We start from the raw sequence: 12,581 nt of genomic DNA, 5'->3' as shown, positions 1-12,581 counted from the left end.
GTTGGTAATGGAGAATATTTATAACTTGCACTTTATTTAATGAGAATTAATGTCACATCATGTAAATTTACATGTCCCCATATAAATATTGAGAGTTTTGTACTCATTTCTAATTGTCTAGTTATTAGCTGTAAGCGTTTATCTATTGATTCAGCTAAACCAATTTTGTGTATGCACATGAGCAACTGGATGTTCAACAACAATCCTTGTAGACATATAATAATCATTAAAAGCTTGAGATGTTAACTCACCAGCATTATCAAGTCTCATCCTTTTAATGGTGTAATCAGAATAATGTGTTCTTAATTTAATAATTTGTGCAAGAAACTTTGCAAATGCCATATTATGGCTTGATAACACACAAACATGAGACCATGCGTTAGATGCGTCTATTAGAAAAATGGTCCACATGATGGATGAATTGGTCCATATATATACCCTTGAATTCTTTCAAGAAACATTGGTGATTATTTCTCAATGTGCTTTTCATTAATCGCCATATGTGATTTTCATTAATCACCATATGTGTTTTTCGTTAATCACTATATGTGCTTTTCATTAATCACTATATGTGCTTTTCATTAATCACCATATGTGATTTTCATTAATCACCATATGTGCTTTTCATCATATATCATTTTCACCATATGCGCTTTTAATCATATGTGCTGCGCTTTTCGTCATATGCACTTTTCATTATATGCGCTTTTAATTATATGCGATGCGCTTTTCATCATATGCGCTTTTTATCATATGCGCTTTTAATCATGTGCGCTGCGCTTTTCATCATATGCGCTTTTAATCCTATGCGCTTTTCGGTGCTACATAGATATTTCTCATTTTCGATTATCATTGACTGATAATCATATCCATTATGATATATATCAGAGAAACTTAACAAATTTCTCTTTGATTTGGGAGAAAACAAGACATTGTTTACCAAAAAATTCGTACCATTTGGTAATATGAAATTTTGCCTTTTTCGTTTCTTATATCAAGTTTGCAAGAGCTGATATAGTATTTATAATTCCTTCATTTGATTTAAATCAATGAAATATTTCTTAGATTTGATCATAGTGTGTATGTTACTACTATCTGCAATACATAGGTCTTTACCATTTAATTCATGTTGTATTTCTGCAGGATTCATACTAAAACTTCAAATAAGATAAGCAAATAATGAGTTATATTTCAGCAAGATAATCAAATTATATTACCTGCAAACAAGTTATAATCTGAAGTACATAAAAGATAACACTTAATAAAACATATGCGTTATGGTCTAAAACCATTTATTTATGAGTGATACATAAAAAAACTAGGCATCTTAGAAAATTCAAACCATTCAAGTTTCAAGGTAGCTCAGGGTTAATTTAATCAAGATTTGTCAACAGATTCACTCTCGTTTTCTTTTCTTTTGGGACTTATTTGTAGAGCTAAACAAGATGTTCATGTATTCAAGAAATACTAGACTGATGATCCACGTTACCAGATCATTAATAAGAATCTCCGGAATTCTTATAAGAGCGTCTACTAATATCTTTAATTTTATTCTTTCATGGATCACCGTTATTATTATTATTATTTTTTTATAATTAATATCGTATCTATCTTTGAGTGTTTTCCATAATACACTTGGATTTTTGATCATATAATATGTAGATTCTAAGGACTCGTCAATATTTTTGCTAAGAAAAATACTTACTATTGCTTTCTCTTGTTCGGAATAATTGTTATTTTCATTCAGGGTTTCTAAAATACCGTTTGATTCGAGATGTTTTTCTACATTCATAACCCATGTTAAGTAGTTGTTCCCACTTGTTCTAAATGAGCAAATTTAAGCCTTTTCAAATTCGACATTTTCTATTATCAAAAAGATGAATAACATAAATCATAATCATAATCAACTTCTATTCATAGACAAATAATAAAATGAAATTAGAATCATTTTAAATTCATAAGTAGCAAACAACAGAATAATGGTATGATTACAAATAATAAAACCACAAGGGCAAGATAGAATATAGGTTCACCCGGTGGTATATTAGCAACAATGATGATAGTTAATATGACCAATACAATAGGAAAAATCATTCTTGTGTGAATCATTTTTACAAAAACTTTTTGAGAGTAGTAATCTGAAAAATGAAGATTGATTTGTGAAAATGTGAAAACGGAGATGTTTATTTTATATTTGAAAAATATAGTTGTTGTAACGTCGTCAGTTGACGTTAACAACCGTTATGTATATATGACCGTTGTAACGTCGTTAGTTGACGTTAACGAATAAAGTCACTATATCAAAACGCGTATGAGTAATATAAAGGACAAGATTTTTTTTTCTTATTTTAACTTTTAAGATTTACTTTTAATAAAAATACAAACTACTTTTTCTTATTTTAACTTTTAAGATTTACTTTTAATAAAAATACAAACTACTTTTCTTATTTTAACTTTTAAGATTTACTTTTAATAAAAATACAAACTATTTTTCTTATTTTAACTTTTAAGATTTACTTTTAATAAAAATACAAACTACTTTTTCTTATTTTAACTTTTAAGATTTACTTTTAATAAAAATACAAACTACTTTTTCTTATTTTAACTTTTAAGATTTACTTTTAATAAAAATACAAACTACTTTTTCTTATTTTAACTTTTAAGATTTACTTTTAAGAATAAACATTAGTATGCATGAAATAAATAATGATTAATTGCATAAGTAATCATAAATGTTAGATAACATATAAAGACCCCATCGTATTCGTATTGATCGGAATTAATCTCGACCCATGGTACCGTGTTGTCAAATGATGTGTTGCGTACATAAAGTACCGTGTTGTCAAATGACGTGTTGCGTACAATCATGAGGTCTTATTAACATAAATATAAATGTTAATGAAGTTAATAAGAGTTAGATTACAAAAAATATAATTCAGGCGGTATAACCGACCATATATAACTTAAATAACATAAATATAAATGTTAGTGAAGTTAATGAAAGTTAGATTACAGAAATATAATTCAGGCGGTATAACCGACCATATATAACTTAAATAACATAAATATAAATGTTAGTGAAGTTAATAAAAGTTAGATTACCGAAATATAATTCAGGCGGTATAACCGATCATATATAACTTAAATAACATAAATATAAATGTTAGTGAAGTTAATAAAAGTTAGATAATTTCTTACCTTGATTAGTGACGTGTGCTTGCTTAGATAAACCTTGATTATACGGAGCACTTCGTGCTGATAACGTGTTATATTTCAGTAGGCTTATAACTACCTTTAGTGGCCTGGTTAAATATATTCAAATTGAAAGAACCAATAAAAGAGAGATGTGTTGTAGAAGATATAAGAGAGAAAGAGGTTGAAGAGAGGTGTGATGTATTTAATGTATATATGTATTTTTGTAACTTACATTATGCACATATATATAGTACAAATTTTACTATCCATATTTGACTAATTACCATCCATATTTAACTACTAAATTTACAACAATATTCTATATATTATAACAATTTTGTCGAATACTTAATTTGATACGAGTAATTTTAAAAATGAAATATCATGTGGTGTTGATGTCGAAGCTAACATCCGTTGATTCTAATTTTAATAAAAAATTTATGCTCCGTAATTTAATAATTAAAAAGGAAATCAAATGAGAGGGCCAAGCAAGTAACCCAAAATATGAATCTACTTCGCTTGTCGTCGTCCTGTTCCTCTTCTCACCACAGCCACAGACTCAGAGTTGATCCTGCTGCTGCACTCACATTTCCCAGATTTTCAATCCATCAATTCACTCGTTGCCGAGCTTCATGGCAAGAGGTACCCACCTCCCCACTTCTTTAATTTCTTTTACCTAACCTTCTATTTTCTACAAATAATCTTATCATTATTTTTTAATATTGTTAATGACTGTCTTTTTAAGACCAGTTTCATATTAATCACTCGAACAGAAACTTTAGATGCCTTTCTACACTTAATAAACTTCCCTAAGGATTAGAAATTTAGAATCCTCTCTAGTTATTTTTTAACAGGTCATGTTATAGAGTTTGTGACAAGATAGAAAATAGGGGGTCATTTATTATTAGGGCAAATTCCACTAAAAAGGTAACTTTTTACCTCAATTTTCTATTTTAGGTAATCTAGGTTTATTTTGACGTTTAAAGGATTGTTTTATCAAGTGTTAACCAAAAGGGAGTATCGTTACTTTTAAGTTAGAACTCCGTCAAAAATTAACGATACTCCATTTCTAAGTAAATCACTCCGTCAAAAATTAACGATACTCCATTTCTAAGTAAATCATATGCAAGTTTAATCATTGTCACTTACCTAAGGATAACGTACATATGCAAGCCTGATAATTGGCACATACATGTGCCGTTAATCTTCTATGAACATATTACGAACGTAACGAAATCTACGTAAATATCCAGTTCGTAAGAATAATCATTCGCGAGGTCTTCCATAGATTAATTACTTATTTATTGTATATTACACCATCCTATGATAGCCTGGTGGTTCATGTCCTGATATCCTCACAAGTACTACATTATATTATACATTAAATACAATTTTTGAAAGTTGGTTACGCACAATTAAGATCGTGCGAGTTTGATGCATTTCCAAACACTAATCCATGGAAAAAATGGATCATGAACTTTTGTTTTGTTCTTCTATCAAATAGCTTGCTGGAGTAGTAGTTTTTTCAGCTATTCCATTCACTGCCGTAAAAGCAATCGCCAACAGTCCCCTTGGTGAGACGTTGCAGAGGCGAATGATGGATAAAAAGAAAATTGCTGTCATGAATGCTTCAGTCTATAAATCACTCGCAGACAAGGCAAAAACAGATAGGTAATATATAACCAGGCTAAGGTAACACATCACATCACTTTAATAATATTTATAAACCTTTATTGAGATTATGTTATGTCTTTAATTCATATATTAAGTTGACAGTGTATTAATTAATATAGTTGATATGAACAGCTTTTGGTATGGAGAAGAGAGGCCTCGATGGCTTGGACCGATCCCATTTGAATATCCTAGTTATCTTGATGGCGAACTACCTGGTGATTATGGCTTTGATATTGCAGGACTCAGTCAAGACCCTGCTGCTTTTCAGAGATATTACAAGTAAATTCTCCTTTTTTATATGTTGCAGGACGCAGTCAAGTTTACCAGTTAACACCTTTTGTCCATTATAGTCTAAATTTAACAATTAATTGATGAATCATTTATTTATGATTAATCTAAACTGTATTGTTGAATTAGTAGTATTAACTTAGGAAGGATTAACCATTTTTTTTTTTTTTTTTTTTTTTTTTTTTTTTTGGCAAAAGGAACAAATATATTTTCAATGGAGCATACAAATGGGCTGGATCTTCCCAGGCCCACAAGAAACAAACAATACAATCAAATACAAAACAGGCTAATCTAATACATCAAACATCAAATGAACAAACGATTATTACTCCAGTGCATATTCCATTTACTAGCCACCTCCATAGCATTGCTCGAACCTTTGACTTTAAAAGTCATCAACTTTAATTGAATATGCCTAAAAATCACATCACATAGAACATCCACAGACCTCTGTTTTTGCTTAAACATTCTGCAATTTCTTTCAATCCAAATAAAGTAAACACATGCTGCAAGAACAATACGATTCACTGTACACCATAACCTTTTAGTGTAAGGATACTGCGCAAGCTTATCAACAATACCATCCAGTTGATTTGGCAAACCTCTAAAAATAATTCTCTTTTTCATAGATTCCCAAACAGCATTACTATAAGAACATCCAAAAAATAGATGACTTATAGAATCTCTACAAGTACCACACAATGAACATTTGAACACAATATTTGGCTGCCACTTCTGCATTCTATCCTGAGTTGATAATCTGTTGAGAATAGCTAACCATAAGATGAAAGCATGCTTAGGTTCAAAGAACTTAAACCAGACTACATGATGCCAAGCAACTTTTGGTTTATTAGTTCTTAAATCCTTCCAAACCTGCTGGGTAGAGAATGCCACCTTCTTGCCTTCATTAGTCAACCATTTGTATACCTCACTACCATTAACATTTTCAATAGCTACATGAGGCTTAATCTTCTCTCTCATGTCAAGAAAAAATTTCCAACCCCAGCTGTCATTATACCTTGGTTGTATATCCCAAAAATCTCTGCCATTTAACTTGACCACATTGACCCATTTTCCCCAAAGAGACTCTTTTTGGGTCAAAATTCTCCATATCTGTTTGACCGGCAAAGTAGCATTCCATTCTTTCAAGGATTTCAAACCTAAACCCCCTTGATCTTTAGGAAAACATAAATGTTTCCAAGCAACTTTGGCCTTACCTCTAGAGCTATTATCTTGACTCCAAAGAAAACCTTTCAATGATTTTTCAATCTCTTCAATAATACCTTGAGGTAACATATACATAGAAGCCCAATAGATCTGCATTGCACTAAGCACTGAAGCCACCAATTGCAATCTGCCAGCATATGATAACTTTTTGATTTTCCAATTGTTGACTTTTTTGTTGACTTTGTCAACAAGACTTTTGCAGTCTTTTATCCCCATTCGTTTAGCTAATAAAGGAACTCCTAAATACTTCATTGGGAGATGGCCAACCTCAAAAGGCAACAACTGCACAATTTTACTTTGAACATCTATTGGAACACTTCCAAAAAATATAATACTCTTAGCAAAGTTAGGGTGCAAGCCAGAAGTATTCCCAAAATCATCAAGCACTTTTTTAATCACCCTAATGGACTTTTCATCACCATGACACAATACCAATAAGTCATCAGCAAAGCAAATATGGGAAAGTTGCATACTTTTACACTTATAGTGATACTTGAAGGTACCAGAACTAGAAATATGATCTGCCATAATCAAATTGAACACTTCCATCACCAAAGTAAACAAATATGGAGAAATGGGATCTCCTTGTCTAAGACCTCTACCCCCTTTGAAGTATCCTTGAATATCTCCATTAATGCAAATAGAAAATGCTGTATTTGTAACACATTCCATAATCCACTGCACCATCTTTTCATGCAGACCAAAACAAACCAGAATATCTTTAAGAAATCCCCAATCAATAGTGTCATAAGCCTTTTGCAGATCAATTTTAAGAGCACATCTTTTAGGTCCTTTTGACCTATTATACCCTTTTAACACTTCTTGAGCAACTAAAACATTGTCATGGATAGCTCTACCAGGGATGAATGCACTTTGGTTACAATGAACAAGCTTATCTAAACCACTTTTCAATCTATTGGTTAAGATTTTACTTATACACTTGTAAAGTACATTGCAGCATGCAATAGGTCTGAACTCAGATACCTTGTTAGGGGTATCAATTTTAGGAATTAAAGCAATGAGAGTAGCATTAACCTCCTTAAGTAACTTGCCATTTTGAAAGAACTCTTGAACTGCTGCACATACATCTGGGCCCACAATGTTCCAAGCTTTCTTGAAAAAGACTGCAGAGTATCCATCTGGCCCAGAAGCCTTGTTAGCATCTATATCAAAAATGGCACTTTTGATTTCCTCATTAGTGATGGGGACCACCATAGCTAGAGCTTCTTCTGAAGTAAGAGACCTACTAAAAATGTCACCCAGATCATACACAGAGCTGCATTGTCTTTTTTCACCCAAAAAATCTTTAAAGTGTTTAACAAATTGCTGGCCCACTTGATCACCACTGAATCTATTACCATTTTCATCACAAATGTGGTCAACTCTGCTCTTTTGAACCCTACTTTTTAAAACACTATGAAAGAATTTTGAATTCTTATCACCTTCTGTTAACCATTGAATCTTGATCTTTTGTTGCAACACTATAAGTTCATCATGCTTGGCCTTTTCATATTCTAAAAGAGTGTTTGTAGCAATCTGTCTTAACTGCACATTATGAGGGTCTTGGTCAATGTCAGATTGACACTGCTTAAGCTTGATCCTCAAATCTTTAACTTTTGAAAAAAACATTACCATGAGACCAATTCAACTTGTTCAAATCCCTTTTAAGCAGCTTAAGTTTGGAAACCACTTGATACATCTTGTGACCACTTATTTGAGTATTCCATACATTATCAACAATATGAAGAAATTCATCTTTATTAGCAATGTGGTTCATAAATCTAAAAGCTCTCTTCTTCTTCTGCAGTCCATTAGGAATAGTCATAATTGCAGGGCTGTGATCAGAGACAAGATAAGGTAAGAAAATCCCACTAGCTTGAGGAAATACTTTAATAAAGTCTTCATTACACATGATTCTGTCCAGCTTTTTAAGGGTGCCACATAAAGGATTTTTGAGAGATTTAGTCCAGGTAAAATGTAAACCAGAACTCCCCATATCATCCACTTCTATATCAGCAATGCATTTGTTAAATTCTATCATATCATCATTGGCAAAAGAACAACCAGAACTATGCTCACTACTGCATCTTGTCACATTAAAATCACCCATGAGTAACCATGGCAGATGAGCAGTAATCACAGCTTGATTTTTCAATTCTTTCCAAAGATTATGCCTTTGCAATCCACTATTACTAGCATATATGAAACTGCAATAAAATTTGGTACTTCTGTCCACAGACTCAACTAAACAGAATATCACTTGTCTATCCATATAAACAACCATCACATTCACCTTATTACTATCCCAACCAATAATAACTCTACAACTGTTACTACTCATATTGACATTTGATTGCCAACTCCAGTTACCAAAAACATACTTGCAGCTATGACCAGTATTACCAGGCTTCAAATGAGATTCTAAAACTGCACATACACAAATATTCTCTTCTTTAATGAACTTTTTAAGTTCATCTTGTTTATCTACATGGCACATACCTCTAATGTTCCAACTAGCAACTTTGAACTCCATTGGTAACATTAGTAGTTTTTATCCAGGACAGAATAATCATTGCCCTTTAATTCATTATCACCAATGTTACTAGTCTGTTTACAGCTAGCATATACCTCATCATTATTTTGTGTATCATCACTTTTAGCATCCTCATCATCCTCTTCAGATAAAACAGAATATTTATTCATACTAACTCTTATTTCATTGAATTTCTCTTTATTAACTCTCCAAGCTTTGGTAGAAGATTTAACCTTTGGCTCAGCAATCTTAGCAACATAAATTTGCTTGTTCTTAACCTGCTTAATAGGTTGCTTAGTAGGTTGCTGCTTAACATTCTGCCTTTCCTTTTTATTGTTGACCAACACAAACCCTGCATCTTCTTCATGTTGCTTAACATTGACATTTTCCTTCTCCAATTCTGCAGTGGTCTTTGGTCTATGAGAGCACACATCATGATTGTGCCTAAATACAACACAATGAGAACATAAAGCAGGTTTCAGTCATATTCAACCTTGACTTTCTTTATGCCCTTTGTGACTTGCATTTTATCTTTGTAGTGAATGTCTACATGATCCATATATCCCTTTGCAGCCTCAATCTCAACCATTACTCTAGCAAAAGTAGCCCTACCAGCACCCTTATTACACATACTAGTAGTCATGTGATCCATGATCATTGGTTTACCAAGTTTGCTAGCAATGGCACTTATGCCTTTTTTGTTCCAAGCTTCTAAAGGCATATTAGATAGTTTAACCCACACAGGAAGTTTACTAGGCTCCACTTTCTCTATATCAAGATCAGGTGACCATTTAGCAACAAACAATGGTTTCCCTTGCACTATCCATGGTCCCTGCTCAATAACTTGATTCATTCCTTCCTCAGTCCTAAATTTAAAGAAACAAATCTGTTTATTATCCATTATGATCTCCTTAATTCCAAATTTGTTCCACATCTTTCTCAAATTGAATTGCAGTTTTCCATACGCCATATTACCACCTATAACATAGCCATAAGCTGTGGTTTTCCATTTACTACTACATTCTTCAACATAATCCTCATCAAACACCACAACCTCAGTACCATCATCCTCAACAGTTAATGGAATATAACACAGTTTACTATCATCAATATTCATACTTTATCAACATTCACTGTAGGATCAATAGTACTATTAACAGGACTCTTAGAGTTTGAAACATTTACCATTGGCACCTGTGCAGGACTTGAATTGCTCACATTTTGACCTAGAGGTGGAAACTGATCGTTCGTGCATTCATAATCCTTCACACTGTTACTATCAACCGACTTATTTTCAGATCTGACCTCATCACCATCACTAAAATCATTCAATCGATTCGAATCTTCATTCTCAACACTTTGTACATTATCGCCTTCCATTGGTTTCAAATTATGGATTGAATTAGAAAATTTAACCGGAATTCGTATTTTCCTTTTTGAAGTTTTACGACTAAAAGAAATTGATGTAATAGAAGAATTAACGAAGTGAAAACAATGAAAAATTTGCGAAGAATCGAAGAAAAATTGATTGCAGAGCTCAATTTAGGGCAAAAATGGTGGAGATCCAATTTCCGGCCTAAATCGCCTACCGGAAAGGAGAGTGAAAATCATGATTTGAGTAACAAATATTTGTTAAAATAGGATTAACCATTCTCATTTGGCATATTTGAGCCTTTTTTTTTTCTTCAAGAAATTACTCATTTGACTTTTTGGAGATTCAAAGTTAACCCAATTACCCAAGTTGACCTTGTTCAACGTGAACCACAAAGATAGTCACATATATAAATATTCATCTTTATTTGATTTGTGTTTTTGCAGCTTTGAAATACTACATGCTCGTTGGGCCATGCTTGCAGCACTCGGTGCCCTGATTCCGGAGTTATTAGATCTTGTAGGTGCTTTCCATTTTGTTGAACCTGTGTGGTGGCGAGTCGGGTACTCAAAGCTTCAGGTATGGATCCATAATTTCGTTATATCATGATGTAAATGTCACACATATATAAAACAAAAAAGAGATGATAAAAAAAAGTATAAATAACCAATTAAATGTACCGTGCCATTTTAAATATGTTGACAGGGCGAGACACTGGATTACCTTGGTATCCCAGGCCTCCATTTTGCTGGAAGTCAAGGAGTAATCGTTATAGCAATCTGCCAAGTTCTTCTCATGGTAACCCGACCCAACCCGCCCAAATATTAATAATTGTCCAAATATTGAAAAAAATAGTTAGTTTTTATATTGAACCGTATGCAGATTTACTAGTGTTATGTTTTTAATGCGTCCAGGTTGGGCCCGAATATGCAAGATACTGTGGGATAGAGGCTCTTGAGCCATTAGGAATATATCTACCGGGTGACATTAATTATCCAGGCGGTGTGCTTTTCGATCCATTGAACTTGTCTCGAGATCCAGTTGCATTTCAGGAACTGAAGGTGAAAGAAATAAAAAATGGACGTCTTGCGATGATTGCATGGCTAGGTTTCTATGGTCAAGCGGCTTTGACTGGTAAAGGACCTGTGCAGAACCTTGTAGACCACATTTCAGACCCCTTCCATAATAACATACTTACTATGCTCGAGTCTTTTTTCAAGTAAGTATTCATTCACTGATTCACTTAAAATATTATCATCTTTCGCTGCCAATATGTGGCTATACATGAACAATTTAGCCATCTTGTTGTGAAGTGTGTATGCTTGTATGATGTTTTTAATCGATGGCATGAAATATATATAGTTTGGAACTGAATATTCAATTGTATTTGCCGTTATCCTTAAACATGAAGTCGTATATACATAATGATAATTGCTAATATACATGCCCGTATGGATTGATAGATCGGGTCCCTCTTATGCGTTTAGGTGTAGGATTGAGTAAACAGGATTGAGTAAACAGGATTAATCGATCTAGACTTCGATATCGAGTGCGGAATTACTCGATATTGGGTTTTATATCAAAACAATTAACAAAACATTCATCTTAGCTTGTTATTAGACTTTAGGATGTTTTTTTTTTTTTTTTTTGAAAGGCAAGTATATTATATATATAAATTAAAACACAACAAACTAGCAAGAAGCTAGACAATATACGAGACCGCACACAAACACACCTACAAATCAAAACTCGATCAAACCTAACACGAGCACGAGAACAATTTAAGAAACCCTCAAAACCACTAACCTAACTACCAAAGATCCAAACGAATAGCCATACACGAAAATCTCAAACATACATGACCCCAAAACATTAAAACACCACGATTAATCAAAGAAATCTACGTTTCCGAGCCCGAGGATGAGCAGGATGAACAACATGAGCAGCAGTCAACTTCTTCATCCTCCTCCTCCTCCGAATATTTCATCGAATCATCAATAAAATACCTTTTATACCATCGATGTTTATCACGACATCTAGTACGTTTCAAATTTTTTCCTCCCCAAACGTATTTAATAAAATGGCTTTTAATTAATTGTTGAACTTTTCTCTCTTTAAAGCGAAAACGAACTACCGCGTTAGATGTTAGCGATGTTTAAACTATTACAATCCATATTTTAGGCTTTAGGATTTTAAAGATCAAACCAACAGAGTGCTAGACGTTCTGGAAATCGAATACACGACTAGGTATGGTTTAGTGTTCGTAACCCCAACAATGAACCTAAAATACAC

At 32.9% G+C, this 12,581-nt stretch overlaps 1 protein-coding gene across 1 annotated transcript; it reads left to right on the top strand.

Moving 5' to 3' along the window:
- Positions 1-3,665: 3,665 nt before the first annotated feature.
- LOC139853110 (chlorophyll a-b binding protein 7, chloroplastic) lies at positions 3,666-11,663 on the top strand. Its single transcript, XM_071842483.1, has 6 exons — positions 3,666-3,837; positions 4,700-4,866; positions 5,002-5,148; positions 10,736-10,868; positions 10,995-11,087; positions 11,204-11,663. The coding sequence occupies exons 1-6, from the start codon at positions 3,700-3,702 to the stop codon at positions 11,510-11,512; spliced, it is 987 nt and encodes a 328-aa protein (XP_071698584.1). The 5' UTR covers positions 3,666-3,699; the 3' UTR covers positions 11,513-11,663.
- The last annotated feature ends 918 nt before the right edge of the window (positions 11,664-12,581 follow it).

This window comes from Rutidosis leptorrhynchoides, chromosome 6 (assembly GCF_046630445.1).
Source record: "Rutidosis leptorrhynchoides isolate AG116_Rl617_1_P2 chromosome 6, CSIRO_AGI_Rlap_v1, whole genome shotgun sequence".
Classification (NCBI taxonomy): Eukaryota; Viridiplantae; Streptophyta; class Magnoliopsida; order Asterales; family Asteraceae; genus Rutidosis; species Rutidosis leptorrhynchoides.
The sequence above is the reverse complement of the archived record's forward strand: the minus strand, read 5'-3'. Positions and strand labels throughout refer to the sequence as shown.